General features: G+C 36.0%; 1 protein-coding gene across 1 annotated transcript in view; it reads left to right on the top strand.

Annotated features, from left to right (window-relative positions):
• Myo10A (unconventional myosin 10A) overlaps positions 1-23,873 on the top strand; it is a 207,813-nt gene that overhangs the window by 88,336 nt on the left and 95,604 nt on the right. Inside the window, exons 3-6 of the mRNA XM_090384060.1 lie at positions 4,703-4,813; positions 8,821-8,909; positions 9,392-9,455; positions 23,521-23,630. Coding sequence (XP_090240186.1) covers positions 4,703-4,813; positions 8,821-8,909; positions 9,392-9,455; positions 23,521-23,630 — 374 coding nt within the window. The remainder of the gene's footprint in view (positions 1-4,702; positions 4,814-8,820; positions 8,910-9,391; positions 9,456-23,520; positions 23,631-23,873) is intronic.

Below are 23,873 nucleotides of genomic sequence, written 5' to 3'. Positions count from 1 at the left end.
GATTACAATCTAATATCACCCCCAGGTACTTAAGCTGGCTTTGGAGTTTCACTGTGGTGTTGTTCACCTTTATTTGAGGTGGCCTGTGCAGGTCAAGGGAGCCTTTCAGTAAAATTGAGGATGTCTTAGTTGGTGAGATTTTTAGGCAGTGTAAGATGGTCCAGTCCTGTAGTATCCTGATGGCATGGTTTGCTTTTACCTCCAACTGGGTTCTACTGTCGGCAGCAATTTTCAAGATTAAGTCGTCGGCAAAAGCTTGGGTTTGGACGTCACCAAGGTCCATGGCCAGGAACTCATCCAAGACAATGTTCCACAACAGCGGCCCCAGGACAGAACCCTGGGGGCAACCCCTGCAGACACGGCGGTTTACCCTACCATAGGGTGCCACGACACTAATACTCCTGTCGGTAAGGTAAGACTTGATAGTGAGATACAAATTGCAGGGAAGGTTGGCCCGCCTTAGCCTTGCCAGGACACTTGGCCACCAAATGGTGTCGAAAGCCCCGGCAAAATCTATGGAGATGATTAGGTAGTATTTACTGTTGCAACTGGCCACACCGTGCAGCAGATGTCTAAGTGCCTCTACTGTCGAAGACTCAGGCTTAAAGCCGAACTGGGTAGACATGTGCAGTTCAGCACTCTTGTAATGTGTGTCAATTCGGGCATATAGCATTCTCTCAAATAGTTTGCTGATCACTGGTAGCAAAGCTATCGGTCTGTAAGTGGTTGGCTGTTGTGGAGGCTTCGTGGGTGTTTTTGGGATCAGCTTCAGTCCCGCAGTCTTCCAGTTTCTTGGGAAGATGCCTTGATGCAAACAGTTGTTAAACAGATTTAGAAGGATGGGAGAACCATGTGGGAAATTTCGGGAATACTGTTGCTATCGTAGGCATAAATTTTCTGGTGGCTTCTCTTTTTGTAGATTGTGTCCACCTAGCCCGCCAGACATGCTGCAAGTATGCAGTGAGGTGCTTCTTCTCGGCCTTGATGTTATTTGAGCGGTCGGTGGTAAAATCTAGACAGAAAATGGCTTCACCTTTGGAAAGATATAAAGCAAACCACATTTGACTGTTACTAGATCTAGAGGTAGCACGCCGGCCAGCACTTGCAACGCATGGGTGCTGATTGCGCAGCAGGCTCGGGTGATGGTGAGCAGGATGACGTGCTCAATCGAGTCAAGCTTCCTCTTGTTAACTGCTGTGATGGCCTCTGAAAACAAGATGCCGGATGCATATGTGATTTTGGGGGAAGAACATAGCCTTATAAAAGAGGGTGAGTGCGCGTCGCTTCAATCCCCAGTCCCGATGTGCGATTCTTTCCGTTAGTACAGTATATTTTCGAATCTTGGTATGTAGATATTTCAGGTGTAGTGTGAAAGATAGGTTCCTATCGAAGATCACCCCAAGATATCTCATCTCGGTTGATAACCGGATAGTTCTTCCTCGGATTTTGAATTCTGGTGGCCTCGCGAGGTACGGAGAGCCTTTAAGCAGGGTGGAATTTGTCTTTACTGGTGAGATTTCCAGGTGTTTATGCCAGTTCTGTAAAGTGGCGAGTGCTCTTTTTGCTGCGGCTTCCAGTGGGGATCTAATATCTGTGGCAAAGGTAAGGACTAAGTCGTCTGCATACTCTTGAGACTGGACAATCTGCAGGTCTATGTTCAGGAACTCAAGTACGATGTACCATAGTAGGGGGCCTCAGGACAGAGCCCTGGGGACACCCTCTGTAGATTTGGCGCGTAACTTTGCTATACCGTGTCCTGACCGTTATAATAATAAAAAAAAATTGTTTATACTCCGGGACGACCAAATGATCAGAGGAGTACACAAGATAGACAGAATACAAGAAACAGCACCGTATTATGTAAAGCTGATACTTCAAAACATTTCTTTATCTTCAATGATGCTGATATTTAATGAAAACTTTTCCACAAAAGAAAGATTCGAATTTGAAATGATCATCGCTAATTGATAAAAAATTGTGCTTCCTGCGCATTCATAAGAACATAATTTTTTTTCAATGGACAATTGGGACCACGTAGTCGTGTGTTGCAATCACACTGTAAAAGAAGAGGATTATTTCATCTTATTTTAGTCTCTCCACAGCCTTGAAAGTACAACTGCCCATGTATATAAGTCAGAATCGTCCCACTGATTTAGTAATTATCTTCTAAAATTTTAACATTTTAACAACTTTTGTAGTAATGACCTTGGTGTGATTGAAGAGTTATGTTAGGATTTCAAACGATGGCAAAACATTTTTGAATTTCCAAAAGATAAATCTAGGCAAGTCGAGGACAACTTACCTGGATTTATCAGCATATTAGCCATGTTTAGCTTTTCTTGTACTAAAGAAAAGCCAAACTAAAGTACTTTTCAATTTTTGGAAAGTGCTTCCACGGCTTTCCTCACTACAACCTTTTTTATTTTTTTAAATATACCTGTCAGAGATTGCCAATGTCCTGCCAGTCTAATTAAAGAATTACCTAATTCAACCAACATGTACACACACACACACACACATGCTTAATCTTTTTTTTTTTAGTTCAGTGGCATGCATTGCTTGAAACCATATCAATCTGTCATTCCTTCCAGCAATTCTTTCTAGACGGTACTAAGCACTCAACAAATATTCATTCACTTTCATGGAAAGGCAAATAGTTACCTTTTCGGTACATAAATTAATCAGATAACAAGGACAGACTATTAACACCAACTGCTCAACCTTGTATTTTTAATATCCTCGTTAGTCCAGTTTTTAGACCTATAACGGCAACATTAGCAACTCCTAAGTGTCAGACATTCTTTTAAAGGAATCTAACGTGCCTTCAGGTTGGGCAGAAGAAGATACCCAGTACTGTATCCACACTTTTGGAAAAAGCCTCCACAATGGGATACTTATTGGACCACTTTGATTTCTGCCCTTTTGTGGCAAACAAAAATGGCTCACTCTATTTTTCAAAGTCGCCGATGACTTCCGTAGCCGAGTAGTCAAGTAAGACGGTACTATAGTACACACGTTCATACTAAAAGTATTATCATAGTACCAAATTTGATATTGACCAACACACACATTCAAGATACTTTTGAATACATGTGACTCTCAAAGACAGTCTTAATGTTTGTATTATTATTAAATATTTATTGATCAGCAATAATTGTTCCCATTTTAAATCGGTAATAAAATATATTTGAAAGGTTGCCTGGATTCAAACGTGTTTTAAATTGCGTGTTGGTAAAAGTTAACAGTGGAGACTACGAATTTAATTTAAGTTTATCATAAGCACTGATTATAGTAACTAAATGTCTTCTTTTAATTCAGTACATATTCAAGGCAATAATTTTACTCAGTTAAGATCCTCGACCTCCGTTCCCCAAAAGTAGCAACTCCTAATGCAAACCGTGTTTCATGAAGGAAAGAAGGGATGACGATCATCAGTGTCTAAATAATCTATAAACAGTTTCGGACCGTTTAATGAAAGGTATCGCCTTTCAATGTTTCTTAATATTTGCTTCTGGTTTTCTTAATGATTTAGAATTTACTTTAGGTTACAAACATCTACCGGTCTGATCGTTTTGACCAGTATACAGTGCACAGGTCAAAGACCTATTCACTTTTCCCACATATGGGAGGAAGAAGAAAACATATATTACTTCCTTTATCAATAAAAAGCTGAGTAGCGATTGGGCGAAGAAATTAAACACAGTAATAGCAGCCAAGTGAACCCCAAACGCTATAGTTAATGACCCGAGGCTTTGATAAAACTGTAGGTTAAACGGTTCTGTGTGCATGAGCAGAGTTTAGCTCCATTGGCCATGCACACAAAGCAGAATTTAAATTTTTAATGGCCAAAATTTTATTTGGATCGTATATTAAAATCTGGTTCCATGGATTTTCTGGATTCAGAAAATTTAGTTTATTTAGCAATGGATTTTAATCTGGTTGTTGCCATGGGTTCTATTTTACGAGTAATTAAATTGAAGCATTGCGCAAAATATTGAGTCTGTTTTGTAACGTGATGTGAAGAAAATATTAAAGAACTAAACACATTTATTCTTAATCTAAAGAACGCGTTTGCTTTTAGTTCTATAAAACAGACTTGCTCATTATTTCAACTATTTCATCCGTTATTGGGTTCTTTATTCATTTAATTAACAGCAGGTTTAAGATGAAGCAGAAGAGACCACAACCAGCTCTCAGAAAGCGACATATTGAATGGGACCTCCCATGTAGTTTATTATTATTATTATTGCAATCAATGTCATTAAAATTTCATAAATAAGCTAGACCAAAAGAGTTTTTAAATATATATTACTATGAAGTATAAAATTCTATTAAATTTTTCCATATTTTAAATAAATTCAATTATAAAAATGTACTACAGCGCTTCTTATGGATAAAATGCTCCAAACAGAGATGAAATGTATTTGAAACTAAATGAAGAATATTATTATTATTTAAAGTATATTCCAGAATACTATTTCTTCTACATAACAAGTACAGTAAGAGCGTCCAAGGACTATCATTTTTTTTAGTTTAAATTAGAAATTTCCTTATTTTTAAGGTGTTCAACGTTCCTTCCATATCTAATTTTAATACTTAATGCAACACAGTTTCAAAATCAATAAAATCTAATGCGGCTCTTCACTGATTCACTCACTCTGCTTTTTTAATACTAGTGTTTATTGTATTGTCCACTTTTCAGGGTGATCTGGTGTGGTTTGATCCTGGAATTGGGTATTTACTACCAGGAGAGGTAGTAGAGTTCTCCAAGCCAGCCCAGGTTATTACTGTTCAAGCTTTAATTAGCGGAAAAGTAAGTAAAATAAATCTTTTACCTTATTTTTTTCACAATTCTCTCGAAATGCCATAAAATAAATCGTATTTAACACTGTTAGCTTGTACTTTCTAACATAAATTATCATTTATCGTGTCATTTTATTTTTATTTGGTCTTAGAAATCTATATGGACATTGCAGATGATCATAAATTTTTAATTGTATCTTTGAATACTGTAATTGTGATTTTACTTAGATATTTTCTATCTTACAAAAATAACACTACAGTTATTACATTTCAGCTAACGTAGTACTACTCTATTATTTCAATACAAATAATACTTGGAAACATTTGAAGTTTTAAGTATTCTTTTTTGATAGCATTTATGTTCCAGAATATGTACCACATTAGCTAAATATTATGCAGTAAGGAAAGAATTCCTAATGATTATTTAAGAATCCCTTATATTTATTGTCTATTAATGAACAGAACTGAAACATTGACATCTCGGTTGTGAATCCGCTTTGAGAACCTAACATTTTTTTTTTTCCCCCTTCATCCAAGAATAACAGTTTTACAATATACTTATAAACGATGTAATATGACTGCAAAAACAAAGAAAAAAAACTTGGAACACGAATGATGAGTGTCGAAGGTGAGTTCACGAGTATTTTCTTCATCCTTCCACATCGTTAACCAACCATGCAAAATGGACGTTTTCCTGGGAAGCTGTGAAAGTTTCAGCCACGCTCTGCTTCTGAAGGCTACAGCCAAGATAATGAGAGGAAGCATTCTATCAGTCTGTACCATTTGAGAAATATTTTCGGGGATTTCGGTGTTGGGAAGAGAAGAAAGGGGTTTGCTAAGTTCCTTGCCACATGCTACTAAATATAAACGACGATGTTTATTAAGGCCTTCTGATAACGTGAAAAAAAAAAAAGGCAATTTTGCTTTTCAAGTTACTATAATGCTTACTGTTATATTAATTTGCGATATTCTGAGTTATTTTTAAAATAACTAATTAAATTTGCTTTTCTTCTTGAATGCAATGAGCAAGAAGAGAATTTATAGTTTCATATAAAATAATTACAGATGTGGCAGCCAGAAATATTAAGTTAATATAGAGGTGTATTGCACTCAGTGATAACATACGCCATCTTGTAATTCTGTATTCTTGTGTGTGCCCATCGATACGCCCCTACTAGGTGAGAAGTATTCTTTACACTGTTTTAAAGTAAACCGCTCCTTTAAAAACGCTGTAGAACATGGCTAACCTAAACCAAAACCACGTCATTTTCTATTTTGTAATTTTACCTTTTCAATCATGGTTATAAAAGAACTAAAGCGCACGAGTATGATGAGTATTATCCGATGAGTTCTACAGGTACAGAAATTTATATGATACCTTGTCTCACAACTTCGTTTACAGGTCTACCCCCCCCCCCCCCGTCAGAAACACTCTTTCAAGTGGTTCACAGAATTCAGAGGGGATGCACAGACATAAACAAGTTTTTTACACACTACCTTACTGGTTCTAAATGATTGGTGAATGAACTTTTTGATTGCAACACACCCATATTAATGTCCCTATAAATCAGTGCGACGTTAAACCTGCTCCCATAAATCCACGTTTTCGCAACTACGTAACAAATTTGTATTAAATCTTGATTGCAATCATTAGAATGCAAAGCAGATTAGTTCTAATACACGTGGATGTATTGTGCAAAACACACGATTACGTCTATTAATAATGTACATATCCTGCGACTACTAACAGAAAGAAATAAACCTTACAAGTGAGGTATTAATATTTCGGGGATAGATACACTAAGCTAAAATAGTAGTTTCTACAGAAACATTTCAGTGGAAAGATAAAATGAACGGGAGCCATGCCTAGGAGGAATGATTAGGGGTAATGAACGAACCATAAACAAATATTAGTTTCACCAGAGGGCGATGAATGCTCCAGTGTTCAAGAAGAATACTTCCATGTTCATATTTGCATCATAGTGTGGGTCTTCGACACGGTGCGCCAACTTCTTTCGTTTTCCGCGTCTAACATCCCAAGCAGGTGCTATCAATTGCTCAATGCTCTCCGTGCAATTTCGTCTATCTTCGTGCACTTGATCGCCTACATCGGCACGGAAGACGGAAGGTCGAGTGGTGTTTTATGTCCCCTATTTCTTATCTCATTACCGCTGGTTTGCCGCAAGTAATGCCCTGAAGGAATCGGCATCTGTTTTTTCACATTCGTGCAGAACATTCTTAGGCTTACTCATACACACATGCGTACGTCATCACCACTGAGTTAAGATGGGGAGGGGGAGAAAATTCCTAGCAATTAATCGATATTTTTAGAGAGAGAGGAGGTAATGCTTCCGGGTCACTTGCTGTCTCGGCTTTTCCGGGAGGCGGTATTGTGAGGGCGGTAAATAAGCCTTGACCTTTGGAGAGTTCTGAGAATGTGTGCTCATTTGAGAGACACATCGTAATTGGCTGTGCGGGTGTGTGAGAGATGGTACCCGAAGATGGCAAAAGTTACGTAAATAAAACGGAATTATAACCACACCCTGGATTGCAGTTCATTGCAAACACAGGCTTGTTTCTTGTCCTGGAAAAATAAAAGGAACACCTACATGACAGCTATGTTTTATTACACCACATTGTGATCCTGATCCTGACAATGTTCTATTTACAACTCAAATGTTGTTCGTGGTATTTGGTAGCATTCATCACGCTCAGCACTCGACACGGTTTGGCATGGTGTCAAGTATTTTACAAATAGCGTCTTTCTTGATCGAAGCTTTTAGATTTACAGGAGTGTTTTATTTCCCTCTTTAGTCATGTGTCATAAACTGTTGGAAATAGAAGAAAACGTCTAGTTAAGCTTCCCCAGATACACATAATGTAATCGAGTACGTTCATGTGAAGCTTGGAGTAGTAGTTAAAGGCAATTTTTTTTCAAGTTTTTGTAATATTTGCTGCGCTAAAGGTTACATCATTTACCTGAAAGATTTTAGCTTTAAATATTCTGGGGCAGAGGAACCGGAGGTGTTTTTGTAAACCTGTAACGGTTCACTTCAGTTGCGTGTCTCGCTATCCAAACATGAAACTATAGCTAAAATATTTGTTTACATTCATCAAACAGAGGATGCTGGAATTCTAAAGGAGAGCTATTGCTGCAATAAGCAAAAGCTTTCTCTTGCTACACGTAATCTAGCTCAGTAGAGTACACTCTGTTTGGGTCAGACCCTTTTCATGCCTATTTTCCCCTCCCCTGTAACTTTTTCGTCAGAAATGGGCTATGTATACTAATAAAGATATTAAATTTTGCTCGCATGCATACAATAGGTTGAGTAACAGCTTGATATGATCAGTAAAGTGAAGGTGATGCCTGGCATAGGGGACCCAACAATTTTCTCCTGCCTACACCTACAGGATTTATTTTTTTTTCTTAATTCTCTCACAAAAATATATATAAAATTCTTAAAACAATATAACACCGATGCTGTTCATTTTTCACTTGGACAGACATGTCTAGACATGAGAACTCACAGACATGTCTAGAGCAGGAATCGGCAAACTTTTTGAATTAGGTATATTTGGTTATATCTAATATTTTCTAAATATTCCGTATAAAGAATCATAAATCGGATGAATTTGTCTAAATTTTGCGATTCTAATGAATAAAAATGAATATTCATAAAGAAAAAGACTGCTGACCCCTTGGTCTACAGTTTTAACACGGGAACCTTCGGTCATCGAGTTAGTACATATGTGAATATCATGCATGCTAATTGTCTAAATATCACTGCATAAATAGTCATAATTAGAAAACACTTCATATGCATTTCGAAACTTTCCTCCCTCTCAAATAACCATGACTCATTAGTTATATTTTACGATATTTGTTAACTTTTAATTGCTCAGGTTTGTTCATGATGCAACTGCATTGCGTAAAGTTAATAAAAAAATAATAATTTATTTAAATTTACTAAAAAAATATTTTATATAATATTTTGTTTTTAACACATTTTTCTTTAGCCCCAGAACTTCACCCTTCATAACTTGGAAACTGTGAAAAAACGGCAAGATCTCGGACAGAATGGTTTTGATGACATGATTGAACTAGTGTAAGTATCAGCAGCATTGATTAAGGATGTTTAGTAATGTGACGTGAACCCGGGCTCTATGCTTTTAGAATGAAGACACCTTCCTTTACCTCTCTGTTTTAGCTGTGTTTTATTTAAAACATTTTGGTATAATTTGGCGTCAAACACATTTTATCACACCTTCTGTGTAACAAAAGATATTTATTTTTTCAGGGTATTTGGTCTCAATGAGACTTTTTTTTAATCTGTTTTAATGCCGTATTTCTATTCCCTTTTAAGAAAAATTATTTGAATATCTCCCTGTTTGGGAATCAAAATCTGAGAGTTGATAATTTCGTTATGCATTGAACACTAAAAAACATACCTTCAACTGAATCTCTACAGATAAAAAAGCGTATAGAAATAATTTCAATAAAATGATTATAAAGCTTTGTTGTTTTTTGTAATTATCTGACATTTTTGATTTTTAACGCATTTTGCTGTATGTTTTTTCTTTTTTGCAGAGATTTGAATGAAGCTTCGCTCTTATGGAATTTGAAAATCAGATACGAAAAAGAAATGATTTATGTAAGTATTTTTAACAGAAATATTTAGTGTAAATAACTTTTAAAGAAAAGAAAACAGTTCACGTGAAATGCCCAAAGCAAAGGTGTTTTTTGTTGAAACAATTTTCGTTAACTGATAGATAGATGAAATTACAAACATTGATAATTACAGCAGTTAGAATTATTATATTTTTAATTACACTCATGAAAAGTTTTAGAAAGTTTTAAGTTTTCCACTATTTTAGATGTGTGGGTATGTATAAAACTAAAGAAATGTATGCCACATTCTTTAAGGGGAAAAAAAAATAACATAAAATTCGCATAAGACAGCTAACACGCAAATTTCACACACCTTGCAGAATTGGGCTTAAATAATATTTAACTTTTATTTCTATTGAGCGGGCCCTTGTGCCAAGCGAATTGTAACCAGGCGATTCTTATCTTATCTTCCTTCATAGATTAGAGATCCGCCTGTTCCGATCTTGAAGAGGTCTGCCCATCTTTTCTTTGGTCTTCCTCTGTCTCTTTTTCCTTTTGCTCTATATGTGTAAGCTAATTTAGGGAATCTATTATCTTCCATTCTTTCTACATGTTCTTTCCATCTTTGTCTATATTCTATATTTTTTTCATTAATCGAGTAAATCTTTAATTCCTTTCTAATATTTACGTTTGGTATTTTATCTAATTTTGTACATCCTTTAACATATCTTAAAAATTTAATTTCTGCAGCTTGTATTCTATTAATGTCTCTTTGTTTCGGTATCCATGTTTCAGAACCATAAAGAAGTGTTGGTATTGCCATTATTTTGTAAAATTTCAATTGTGTTTCTTTCCTTGTTTTCTTAGCCAGAGTTCTTTTTATTATTCTACATATATTTTGATTTCTGATTCATATCTTCGACATCATATGTTATATCACATTCTAGATATTTAAAATGGTTTGCTTGTTCTAATATTTTACTGTCTATAACTATTTATGTTTTCACCGTATTTTTCCCTTTAAAAGCCATTGTTCTAGTTTTCATCGTTGATATTTTAACTTTATATTCTTCTGTTATTTGGTTTAATTTAAATACTGCTCTTTGTAAATTATCTTCACTATCTTGAAAATTACTTCATCTGCAAATAACAGTGTATTAATCCTATTCTTTGCATTTAGATATATACCTGTATTAATTTCTTCTTTCCAGGCGATTTATCCGTGCAATTTTTCACTGAGCGATATCTGTAGAGCGACGAGTAGTTCTTCTTCAGTTCCCACATTTTCTAAAACTCTTCATTTGATAAAAGCTTTTCTAACAAAAAATTCTTGTAGAGAGCAAGAAAGGAAAGCTGCCTTTCTTTATATTTTTCTTTCTTTCTTTACTACTAATCCTTGCTAATCTCCGCTTGGTCACATCAGGCACTGCTCCTGCCTCCCCGTGGTGGAGCCGGAAACCTTGGCAGAAAAGTTGATCTGCCAAGGGCTAAAAGGAGCAAATATGGAATACAATATGTTTCCCTCTTTAAGCCGACAAGCTCTCGGCCCGAGACAGAAAATGTTCACCAGACCTGTTGAATGTGACGGAGGAAGAAATAAACCAAGAGCTTCGGGAACAAGATGTTATTGCAGTCAAAAGAATTATGATTAAAAAAGACAATATACTGACACCTACAAGAAATATTATTCTTACCTTTAACACTCCAAACTTACCCTTATCAGTAAAAGCAAGTTATCTACTTTGCTGTGTTTTGTTCTTTCATTCCCAATCCGTTGAGATGTTATCAGTGTCAAAAGTATGGCCACCTTCAAACGACATGTAGAGGAAATCCGGTTTGCCCCAACTGTGGATCCTACGATCACATTCAAAGTGATTGCTTGGCGACAGAAATTATCTTCCAAACTGCAAAGGTAACCATCCTGCTTACTCTAAAATATGACAGATGAAAAACTGAGAAAAAAGTTGTAAAATATGAAGTTGAAAACAAAGTTAGTTATCAGGAAGCACAAATTTGAATGTTCCCAGTATTCCTAAACGTACCTATGCCAATATTACAACAACAAAAAAAAAAAAAAAACAGTTCTATCAAACATATCAATCTCGGGCTGTGTCCTCTCTCAGCAACAGTCCAATGTCCTTAAGCACTCAGACCAGGTAAGTAATACGACTCTTCAAATACCAGGGACATCTCCTCCGCCAGTGATTTCTACTACTTCAAATAATCCTAGTCCAAATTCAAAAAAGATTATTCAGAGCAGATCCATGAATGCATGTTGCTAACCCAAACAGGAAGAACCGATTCTGAAAATATATGTAGAAGAAGATATGGATACCGGTCTGCCTTTCTTTCCAAAAACAGACAAACTTAAGCCTGAACGCCATAAAATGGCCACGTTAAATAAAAGTAGTAGTCATATACAGCTTCTACTATATTCGAGTAATGCTTTATATTTAAAGCGGAATTTCAGAGGCTTTCGTGGAACGTTGACGATATCCAAGACTTAATTAACTACTGCATTCCGGTTGGTTTCTGTCTGTAGGGAAACTATTTAACTTCTCGAATTTCTGTTTCTATAAAAAGAAAAAGAAAACATACTCGATCTAAAGACGAGATCGCAATACATCGGATTTTGGCCGTGGTGGTGTAGCCATTTTGATTAACTCAGATCCCGGCCAAGAAAATTAATCTTCAAACCAAAATTGAAGCCATTGTTGTGTCTTATTATTCAGATTGCGTTAGCACTAATTTCAGTCTATCACCCACCTTGAAGAGCTTTGGTCTTGAGGTCTATCACCCACCTTTATCTTGAAGAGCTTTAAATACAGGCTACCTTCCCCTGTCTGCCTGCTAGGAGATTTTAGTGAACACCATCCTTTATGGGGATCCTCTAAATTAGATGAACATGGTACTAGAAACAGTACTAAGTAAATAAAACCTCTCCATTCTTAATACTGGCGCTCATACTTATATACAGTTACCCTGGACAGAATTATCTAATTGATCTCTCTATTTGATCCCCGATACTGTTTATAGTCATGCAATGGTTCGGTGTGGATGATCTGATGGGCAGTGACCATTTTCCAAATGTTTGTAATCAGCTCATTACACAACCACCATTTGATAAACTCTGAAGGAAATAAATTCTCTCAAGCCAAATGGACCAAATTTCTGTCAGCGATCACTTTGGACAAAAAAAAAATTATACAACTACAACCCATAGATGTAGTCACCGACTATATCGCATCCTGGCATTTCATTTGCAGCTAAATTCTCAATTCCATTATCGAATCCCCCGACAAAATACAAAGTTGCTCTCCGCATCCTATTCAGCCATACCTCTAATCCACTACTAAATCTCTATAGAAATAAACCAAATAAAATGTGACCAGCAGGCCTACGGCTCCTTGAAATATCACACATCTGGAATGTTCCTCTCCACAATAGGCAACACGTAAAGAATTACTCTCACTCACCATGGATTCGCTTTCCTCAACTAACCTGTAATTCTTATTTTCTTCGATGGTGAAAGAATCGTCTAACGACTCTGAATGTGCAACAACTCCATGCAAGCCATACTCAAAACTATGCTGACTTTGCCATATACGGATTAAACCGTTGGGGCACCAGCAGTGTTTCCCTCTGCTATCATATCAGCTTCTCTTCCACCTAAGTATAACACTTTATTTACAATGACTTTCTCAGCTTAAAAATTTAGAACAATGCAAAATCCCTTTCATAAGGATTTCCCTGTTTTAAAACAAATCAGGAGTTTGCTATTGCAAATTGAAGAGCGACAACAACTAGTGAACTTTTTTTGAATTTCAGCACATTGAAGCATCAAAGGTAACGAACTGGCTGATATATCTGCTAAAAATCCGTGAACTTTAGACTTAACATCTGTCCTTATTCCAGCCTCTGATTATTATATCATAATACAAGCAGCATGCCATGCACAGTGGACAGAGCTATGGCATAACCAAATGAATAATAAACTTTTCCAGTTGAAACAGGACCCAAAATTTTGGCACTCGAGCAAATCAAACTGTGTGGCGGGAAGAAGCAGTACTCGCACCGATAAGAATAGGACTTACTCATCTTACTCACCTCCATCTACTCACAGGAGATGGTCCACACTACTCAGAACATCCAACAGTCAAACATATTTTGATTGACTGTCCACGCTATCAACAACATCGAACTTCAATACTTCATTCTCTCGCTAATCTCCGAGAACCGATGATGTTACTTCACATTATTGGAGAGCGGGCAAATATTAATGAACTTTTCTGTTTTTTGAAACAAATTGGAATGTATGATCGACTATGAATAAGTTTCTGAACTGAAATGAAATTAGGCTGGCTTCATTCTTAATTATTTTCTAAAATTATTAGGAATAGGCGCACTATAGCGACAGCAACTTATGCGCCAATAAACATCCATACCACCCACCTACTGAGCGAGAGAAAGAATCTGTTAAGTTTTCTTACACAGGATTTTATAACGTTTCACGGAGATGTCAACTGGATGAGTATCAATGATAGAGAAATATTGGAAGGATGGAAGTAATCTAAATAATTTAGGGGGTCGCCAAGTTCTCCAATGTATCCGAAAGTGTCATTCATCTGGTGGATAAAGAAACAGTTTCAGATGACAGGAACATAATCGCAAGAAAGGTTAAGTCTATCTGTGAGGAAAAGTCTAAGACCAATATCTGGCCTTAAGAACCAAATGTAAAAAAAAATTTGTAAGCCAACTTGCATTGGCTTCGCAGTCTTAAACGAAAGGATATGAAGGTAAGAAGATTTGGAAAGAGGACGTTTCCGGCGGAAGGGAGGCACCATTTATAGCCGCATGTCTTTTCGACAATATAGAGATGAAATATTAGACTCCTATGTGAGGTTATTCTCAGCTGGTTGAATTTCTGGATAGCGAAAATATGTGGAGAATTTAGTAGCTTCCTAAACACCTAGATATGAATCCTAAAGAACATGCCTCAGATGCTTTAGGCTGATGAACTGCAAGTTGCCCTCCGCTTCAAACAACCCAACATCAAATAAAATCGGTTCTGAGAGAGGATGTGATTTATTGCCTACTCCTTTTCTGAAGTACATTGTTGGTACCACGACTCTCCCAACTCATGTTGTATAGCAAGTGATGGCCACCCGTGGTGTCCTCACCATATCCCTTTGTTGCTGTGTATTCCTTTATTCATGATATGAAATGTATATGTTTTATTATTTTTTTGGAAGGTCTTTTGAGTTATTAATTTAGATGTCTCCAAAAAGAAATTATTGGAGTGGCGATAAGTGGTTATGCTACAGCACTAAAACGTATAAATCCCCTAACTAGCGTATTAGGGTATTTGTAATGATAGTTTATTCCCTTTTTTTCTCACTAAAGTTTCCTCATAACACGTGACTTTACTTTCATTCAGTAACAAAACCGTTGCTTCGATTGGCCCAAGCTAGTCTCAGTTATGCCAACATGTAGAAGCTACAATTATTAATGAAGTGTTCTCACTGTGACTTCTATAATTAGTTTAACCTACACTACTCCTGGATTTTTTAAAATAACATAACTTAATTGTAGATACAATTTTGAGAGAACTCACCAAGATTGATTCCAATGGAATGATGGTAGCTGAGTGGTTAGGGTAAAAGTAAAGCTGAGGAATCCACGTGATACCAAAAAGTACAGCAATAATCTCTACTGTTAATCTTTTGAACATTAACATTATAAACATTATAATATAAAGTATAAACATTAATAACAACAGAAAAAAAACGCAAGTTAGGCTAAACGTTTCGTTAAAAATAGTATCTGACTGGCTGTTGATCAATAAGCATTGAACTGGAAAATATGAATGCTATATCGTAACTTATTGTGCTGCAAATTGTCCAAGCACAACTAAGTCCAGTGTCCTTTACTTTTTCTTACACTGGCTATCACGACATTAATGTTAGTAAAAACGGATGGAAAGTCAACGATGCTCAACGGCATAAAATTTAATAGATGTCTGCGTGATAATGTGCTGTAACTAGATCTCATTAAAGGTATATTTTGAGATTTGCTTGTATATAACAAGAGACATGATTTTTTTGGTCAGGTGGATTACATCTGCTAATATGTTTATAACAAACCTTTTTCAGTATTTAGGGCAAATGTATTATATACATTTTTTTTTCTTTAACTAATAGCGGATATTTAAAAATATAACTATCGGGTAATTTTGGATTTTTGAGCTAAAAAAATGGTTTCAAGAGTTCCGAATAAATTCACTCACCTTGTGATATTTGACCTTTGGCTTTAGCTAAAAGCTTTTACAACCAGCACATGGAAAGTTAGGACTGTGGTACATCTGTTGATATAGTGGCGACTACAGTAAATTCCAGTGGGTGGAAGCACTACAAAAAATTAAACAAATAAAACCAGGAAGCATTTAAAAAGAAAAATAGAAAAGCAAGATAAACAGATAAAATGAAATCGATTAAAGGTAGGAATACAAAAGAAAAAGATAGAAAAATCAAAATTTTGTAATGCCGAGCAGAAATGTTTTTATAGTCCCAAGTGTGAGAAAAATGTACGACTTTTTAGACGATTACAGATCTGTCGTGATTTTAATCAAGATCTTTTCAGAAATAAGATACATTCGTTGGTTTATCCCCCTTTCTTGTCCAATATGGAGGCATTGGAGAGGGGGCAGGACTGATTGACGTTGATCAAGATCGCTATACCATTGCCATGTGGTGTGAAACTGTGCCATTTCCTTTTATAGTCCAGGATTTGAGAAATTGAGTTAAAATAATAGATATTGCATCCTGTATTTGGCATGGAATGAATTAGATCTTGTTGTACCCTTGCTTGGTTTCTTAATGGGTAAAACTGTAAAAGACTTGATTATGTTTTTTACATTCCCGTACCAACACGCTGATGCGAGGATTAATAGATTATCTTGAATTGCTATATTCCAATTACCCTGGAACAGTTCTCTGTTTGGGATTTCCTAGTTGGTACCTGTTGTGTTCCTTTTTGGGCGACCGAGCGTAAAAGATCTGATCTTTGTTTCGTATTTTTCTAAGAGTTGAAATAGTAAATGTACTTTAAAGAATATTGAAATAGATATTTGTGTTATGACAATTTTAACGGCAAGCGACAGGTGTATTTGGAGGGTAGACATGGTCTTGTATTTAGGAGTTTGCGGTAGACTTTCTTGGGTGCTAGCAATGTGAGGAAAGCCAACCGAGGTAAATTGCAAATATTGCTGAAACTTTTATTCATTTTCCATGGTGTTAGTCTATAGGAGAGGTGAGAGAGACTTGGAGATCACGGATGAGGATACCCTGTACGTTTCTTGCACAAAATTTGATTTTAGATGTTGAGAGAGAGAGAGAGAGAGAGAGAGAGAGAGAGAGAGAGAGAGAGAGAGAGAGAGAGAGAGAGAGAGAGAGAGAGAGAGAGAGAGAGAGAGAGAGAGAGAGAGAGAGAGGAATGTTGTACTCTGCATATTGAAGATATAGATATTGGATATAAATCCTGTGATGCTTTCTCCCATTGGGACATCATATTTATCTGTGGAAGTTCATTTTTAAACTAAAAATGGCGTCAAATGGCAAAATGTCGAGTTCCCATTACATTGGAGATTGTTAATTTTGTGCCCTAGTGAAGGCTGGGGTCTTGCTCTACGTAGGTTCTTATGGTGCTTAGAGAATGGGATGTGTTCAGGACATTTTTATATCCAAGGAAGCTGAATATGAAAATTTCCTGAACCCATCCCCGTGTTTCTTTTTTATAGGAAGAGTTTTAAGATGTTTATAATGAGCTCGAATAAAGGAGGGACTGTCATAGTGACCTCTAAACTCACTTTTGGCTGTTATTTTATGAACACCTGTTTATAAAATAGTGTACTTTACAGATTAATTTGTATTGAAAATGCAGATAGAGACCCCCACGTTATTTGCTATGTGTGAGGTTGGCATCTCCCGTTAAAAGTTCAAAACACGGTCGTTGAATTGATTCGATAATGCTGAAAATATTTCGTTTCAGAGTACAAAGTACTGCTGATCAGAAAACAAAAAATTCAGTTAACTTCTGAAACGGTTACCAGCGTCCTCTAGCGGTTTTGCATGACTTGTAATAACCGCTATCAGTTTATAAATGATAACTAAGGACCTCTCTGAAAGGTAACTATTGTATTTCGACGTGCCTTCCGCATTAGATAGACTTCAGTATGCTAAAAAGGATACTTGCGTATAGGGAAGCACTGATCTACTATTTGTTTATTTTGCAACTCTTTGTAAATCGGCAGCTAACATGTGTGCAAACATCGTTGATGGAAACGAGCAAGTTTATTAATGTGGGAATTTTCACTTGAAATTTTGAAAGCGAAATCCAAGTCCTTTTTTAAATAATTCTGATTATGATTCCTTTTGATTATTACTATTTTTTAGAAATCTAATTTTTAAACTAGAGGACTCGGCTCTAATACTCTGGCAATCCATCATTCTACCAGAATCCCAAATATTATCTATTTAGGAATTATAAGTCGTTAACAATGGGCATGTTTCATTCAAAAAAAAATAAAGACAAATTTATTTTTATTGGTAAAGGTGTAGATACTGGCCTACTGAACAAGATGCGATTGCGTGTTCAGTTTCCGTTTGTATTTTGAATTATGTAATACAGAGATAAATTGTTGGCTCACAAGGAAGTAGCGATTTTTTCCCCTTTTTTTAGATTACTCAATATCATTGTATGAGAGAAAAAGATATAAACTATTACAAACAGGGAATTTTTTATTTATTTATAATATTTAAAAAGAAATAGTGAATTGGGTTATAAAGTAAATGTCGATGCTTACATTACTTTACCCCCACTTATGTCTACTAGTCCAAGCTTTGTTGAGAAAACAATCCAAGATCTATAAAAGGGAAAATAAAACAACAGAAGAACACTTCCCAGGGACAGCCATAGGACAAGAATTAATAACACAAACACCATTCAATTACCTGTGAACTGTGATTTTGTGTTGTACAGATTAGAACACGTGTCGTGCGAAACTTTAAATTTTTGTATCTTCACGCTGCCAATTGGACACCATAAAAACTTGGGACATTCATAATATTCATAATATTGTTGAAGCTGGGATCGGAACCCTGTCAATTACACCAGAGTTTGAAGTCTCCCGAAATATTTCCGGTTTGTCAACTCAAAACAGATAAAGCTGTGTTAAATGCATCCAATTTATAGCCCGATGTCTCAATGCCATGCCCAGGAAACTATTTATGTATAACTACTTGGGAGCCAAGCTCAGACTATAATCTGACTTCACTATATAATAATCCTTCAAAATAAGTATTTCAGAATTTGTGACAGTAAGCTAGAGCCCCAGACAAAAATCCTGGTCTTCGCCTACTGTCCCAAGCAATTATTAAGTCCAGCTCAGGACGATAATCAAAGATTTCTTCGTTATCCTCCGTCCTCTCCATGATTGCTCTCATTCACACATCGAGAACAATCACAAACTGTCTGGTCGATCAACTTTCACCGCAGTCAAGTCAGTACGTAGGCGGATTCGCACTATAACGTCACCACGAAGTTGCTACAATGCCCCCCGCTTCTTTCTTTCTCCCCCTTACCTTCCTTTCGTGTTCCCCGAAGCAGTAAAATTGAATAAGTGGTTCTACTACATTCCAGGTTGTATCGAGCTGTTGATGCTGTCTTTTTCTGTAAATTTTTTTTTCATCACTCAGACTCCTCGGCTGGCCGAATGACCTACACACGGATAAAGTGGTCTCTCTCTGTATATGAAATAAAGTCACGAGCTTGGTATACATCTCTCGATTTTTGTTCCGCTTGGAGGATCGTATAAAACGAACCCGGCAGGATTTTAATTATGTCTCTTCCTCGTACAAAAAAGGGAGAGAAAAAAAAACAGAAAAACGTCAGTACAGATTCTCTTATATTTGGACGCACGTGCGCGCCTTTATAACACACCGACAACTGTCTTGCCATCCAGGGCCTAATTTAGATCTGCTGAAGGGAACAGTTGTTTTTAAAAGTAAATTTTTTATAAAAAAACTTTTCAAAATAGCATGTCACTTTTTACTAAAGTACTGACAACCAGTATTTGTCTCCTCGCTTTACTGGGAGTGGAAAATTGGAGTCCCTGAAAATAAGGTACTGAACCCTGTGCCTACGAAAGTTGCCTGACGGTCTATCTCGCTCGTTAAGCAAATTTCTCTTGAAGGTTTTAGGAAGGAAACCGATCCATTACTAGTTTGTTCTTGATTTATAAAGTATCCAACTTCTCTTCCATCCGGATTTCATCAAATAGTGGACTACACTTTTAACAAAGGAGACAAAATAAAGCCTTCCCTCCCACTGAGAATGTGGCTATCATCACTGTTGGGAGGTTAACGCAGGACTACACTTGCGTTGAAAATCTCCTTATTCCTGTACTTCAAGAAAATGCAAACTTCTAGCGCACACATGCCGTGCACGAGAGGTTAAAAACCGAATTAGCGAACTTTACTTGGTAGATAATCGAGACGAAATTTGTCATTCGTGGCAAGAGAAGAAACCAGCCAGGTTATGCTTGATTTCCCCCTCCGTATGATTCCGAAACCATGCTGCTCACCACACAAGAAATATACCTGTTGCTTGCATAAATTTTCTCCACTGGATTCAAATTAAAGTGCTGATAAAGATTGGATTCGCAGCATTGCTTTATTGTTTTGATGATTTCAAGCATGATAAAGGAGACGAAGAACATTTTCAACCACCTGGTGACAGATTTTAGATTTACTGAAGCCAATATTGTTTATGTAATTGTATTACTACAGGCTACATGATATCTCATTAAATGAACTATATGTAAATCCTAATAAGCTGAAATTTGGCAGGACCTTTAAAGACCTTCCGTGAAGTTTTTCAAGGAAAGTCTAAGGTATTAAAAGTCCCCAAAGATTTTAATTGGACTTTCGCTGCTACCTTGACAAAAAAAAAAGAAAAAAAAAGTCAAGGATTGGAGTTTTTTGGATTTTTCTTGTTGTTGATACGGAACTTTATCTGTTGATAAAATTCCACATTAACAACGGTCACGTTTCCATCCAAAATGGTACTTTTCCTTTCTCTGCTCGTCGATGATAGTTTCTTCTAAAAAGAAAAAGGGCATGTAAATTACATAAATGCTTAAATATCTCCATAAAAAGCCTTTAGATATTTTTGTACAACTGCCAGTTCAAATGAAACATTTTTTACGATGAAAATGGTCGCGTGCCTGTCGCATGAATTTATTCATTACTCTTAAGTCAGCCCATGTACATACCTGTACAAACATAATACACAATAAATTATACGAATTTGAGTGCCAAAAAGCTGTCACCTATTACTCTTTCCCATATTCCAGAAATGCAGACCATACATTCTACCATGAGGTAGAATGTATGGTCTGCATTTTATCTAATTACAAAAGGGTCAGGAACAAAAACAACCTCAAGAGTTGGGATGGAAACAGTCCATTAGCCCAAATGCTTGAAAGTGTCACTTCGGATTTATTCATTTAAACGTATGAATTTAAATATGTTTTATCTTCTGGTGACGTGGCACGTTTACGAATATGTGCAAACATTCAAGGGCCGAAATATTTGGACCTCCTAGTTGTGACCGTTCAGGTGGCTTGTACAATACAAGGAGGAAACGTATAAAGTCTATCAACAAGTGAAATATCATCAGCTGAAGCATTTTCGCCATCATAACGAAAATTCAATGAAGAATACTTATGCAAAAAGCTCAATTGTTGCAATAAAATTATTAATTTTATTAATGAATAAATTATTAATTATTAGAGTACAAATTATTTCCAGTTTTGCCTTGATCCGGTTTAAAGAAATGTATGTTTCTATCTTTAGGACTAACGGGACAACTGTATTACAGCGCTCTTTATGATGCCAGTGTAGCATCGTGAACAACTTGCCCAATAGCAATACCAGCTTCACTCACTTTCCTGTTTGTACATATTTACTTACTGAAAGTATGCAAATATGTAAAAAGACGTCCATGGCAATTAAAGGGTCAGTTCCATTTACTGAATTTGTCATTGTTGAATTAAAAGAGCAAAATGGGATCTGTGACCATTCTGAAGATGATGGCAAAAGCTAAATTGGGATCTTTATGAGCTTTTGCTATGTTTTGGAAGATTGTCAGAGCTGTCTTAATTTTAGCTTATTTGGATTTAGTCAGAATTATATATTATAATAATAACAACAACTTACTGTATTATGAGGAGAAATGAATTGTAGAATATCATTTGAATGGATTGCAGTTTCAAATGGGATTATCATACGTATAATAAACTTTATTTCAATCGAAATTAACCATCAATAGTTGCACATAATGGGTTTTCTATAATATTGTTTTTCTGTTAAAGACGCGTGCATTCATCTCTTAGTAAGATCTTTTAATTATGTCAGTGAGACTGCTGAATCCTCTCTTGTCCCCACTAACTCCTTCTGTTACTCAGTGAAACGCTAATGATTCTTACAGCTGGCCTGATAACCAGCACTCCTAAAGGATAAATCACCCATGCTGATGGAAAATATCCTGCTTTTTAGTAGGTTACAGGAACAGCGCTCTTCCCAATGCAAAATGCCTCTGAGTACGGATCAGATCCCTATTTATGATATAAATCAAACGTTTACGACAACCGACCAAAGCCACGCCTTGTACGAAGAGACCATGTTCTTCAAGGTCGGTAAACGCCGCCAGCGAAAGGTCATACATTCAAAATACGCTCACGCATACAAACACATTAGAATGGAAGTAAAGTTGTCCATACAAGAAAGGATTGACGCAATGGAATACATGGAGTTTATATGTAAATAAAAGAGTTCCGAAGGTACATTGTCTGGTATTTATGACGTATAACTGATAGCGCCATCCGGCGGACAAAGATAAAATGATTTATATCTGAAACATACGTCTGAAGAAGGTTGGGACAAAGACCTTAAACGTAATTAATAAAGCATATTTTGTGGAAACAATAAACAGGTTAGGTGGTACTCTGTTAACAAAATATATTTTGGTATTATTCCTGTTTTTTTTTTTTTTTTTCTTTTTAAATTAGCGTTATTTACACTGAAGAAAGTTCATGTTTAAAGCAATATTTCTCAGAAGAAGCGCTTAAGATTTTCGTCAAGGGTAATTGCCTGCATTGTCAAAATGCATGCACACATGGATGGGTTCGTTACTTGGTGCACCAACATTTCGTACATCCACCGTAATCATGGCAACTTCTGGCATAAGTACGCTAATCTGTTACGCTGGTTATTGACATTTTGAATATTACTCCTACTGTTGTCCCAAGGACATGGTTAAGTTCGTTCACTGGCGGGCTGTGGGCTTAATTTTTCATCAAATACAGTAGAAAATCTAGGATGTCGAGAAAAAGTAGCAAAAGAAACTGCTGCAAAAAAAATTGACTTAAGTTTGTAGCATTATGCTTATTATCAAAAAGTGTCATAAGAAGTTTAACACAATGCTCGATTAAAATGCATGTTTATTGAATTCACATTGCATAATTTAAAAGAACCAATGCTTTCATCGAAACTGATAGTTTTAAAAAATTTCCAAGTTCTTGGAGGCGGGGGGGGGGGGGGAGAGTTCTAATTTCGAAGAGGAAAAAAATCGAAAAAATACATTTGGAATTCACCATTCCTCTGAATTCCATGCTGAATTTCCAAATTTTAATAACCGCTGAATCCATAAATATTCAAATTCCGGAAGGGTATTATTATTCTTTTTAAATAAATTAATAAATTCTAATAAAAATATAGATTTATTAAAAAAAATTAATTTGTTGTGGGTTCGGAATTCCAGTAAAAGTTCAATCCGAAATCATGGAATGGATTGAAATGGTTTTCCAATAATGGCAATGTTTTTACGATCAATTGCTTTTAGAAATGTTTTTTCTTGGAGGTTCATTACTTTATTTTTATATTAATAATTTATTGCCATAATAATGAAGTTTATTAAAAGGAAGAAATTAAAAACAAAATTAATTTAGGGGTATAATATATTAATTAATTATCCCCCCTTTTTTTTTAAAGACATATACTGGAAGCATACTAGTAGCCGTCAATCCTTATAAAATGTTCGATATCTACGGGTTAGAAGTCGTAAAGAAATACGAGGGACAAATTTTAGGAACTCTTCCACCGTAAGTATGAATTTTTAATAATAATAATAATAAACGCATAATGGTAACCAGTGATTTGCAAACAGAACACTTAAAATGTATGTTCAAATATTCTGTATTGCAGTCAGCAGCAATTAGAGCCTCAAGAGGAAAAACGCTTAAAGTACGAGTAACATTTGCATATGGCACCTGTTTATGTAGTTTATCAGATGTTTAATACAGGAGATATAATTGTTTATACTAAGCTTAATAGCTTAGCTATTA

The sequence above is a fragment of the Mastigoproctus giganteus genome, chromosome 10 (genome assembly GCF_048544385.1).
Source record: "Mastigoproctus giganteus isolate SK-2022 chromosome 10, ASM4854438v1, whole genome shotgun sequence".
Lineage (NCBI taxonomy): Eukaryota > Metazoa > Arthropoda > Arachnida > Uropygi > Thelyphonidae > Mastigoproctus > Mastigoproctus giganteus.
This window is presented reverse-complemented; position numbering and strand designations above follow the sequence as displayed.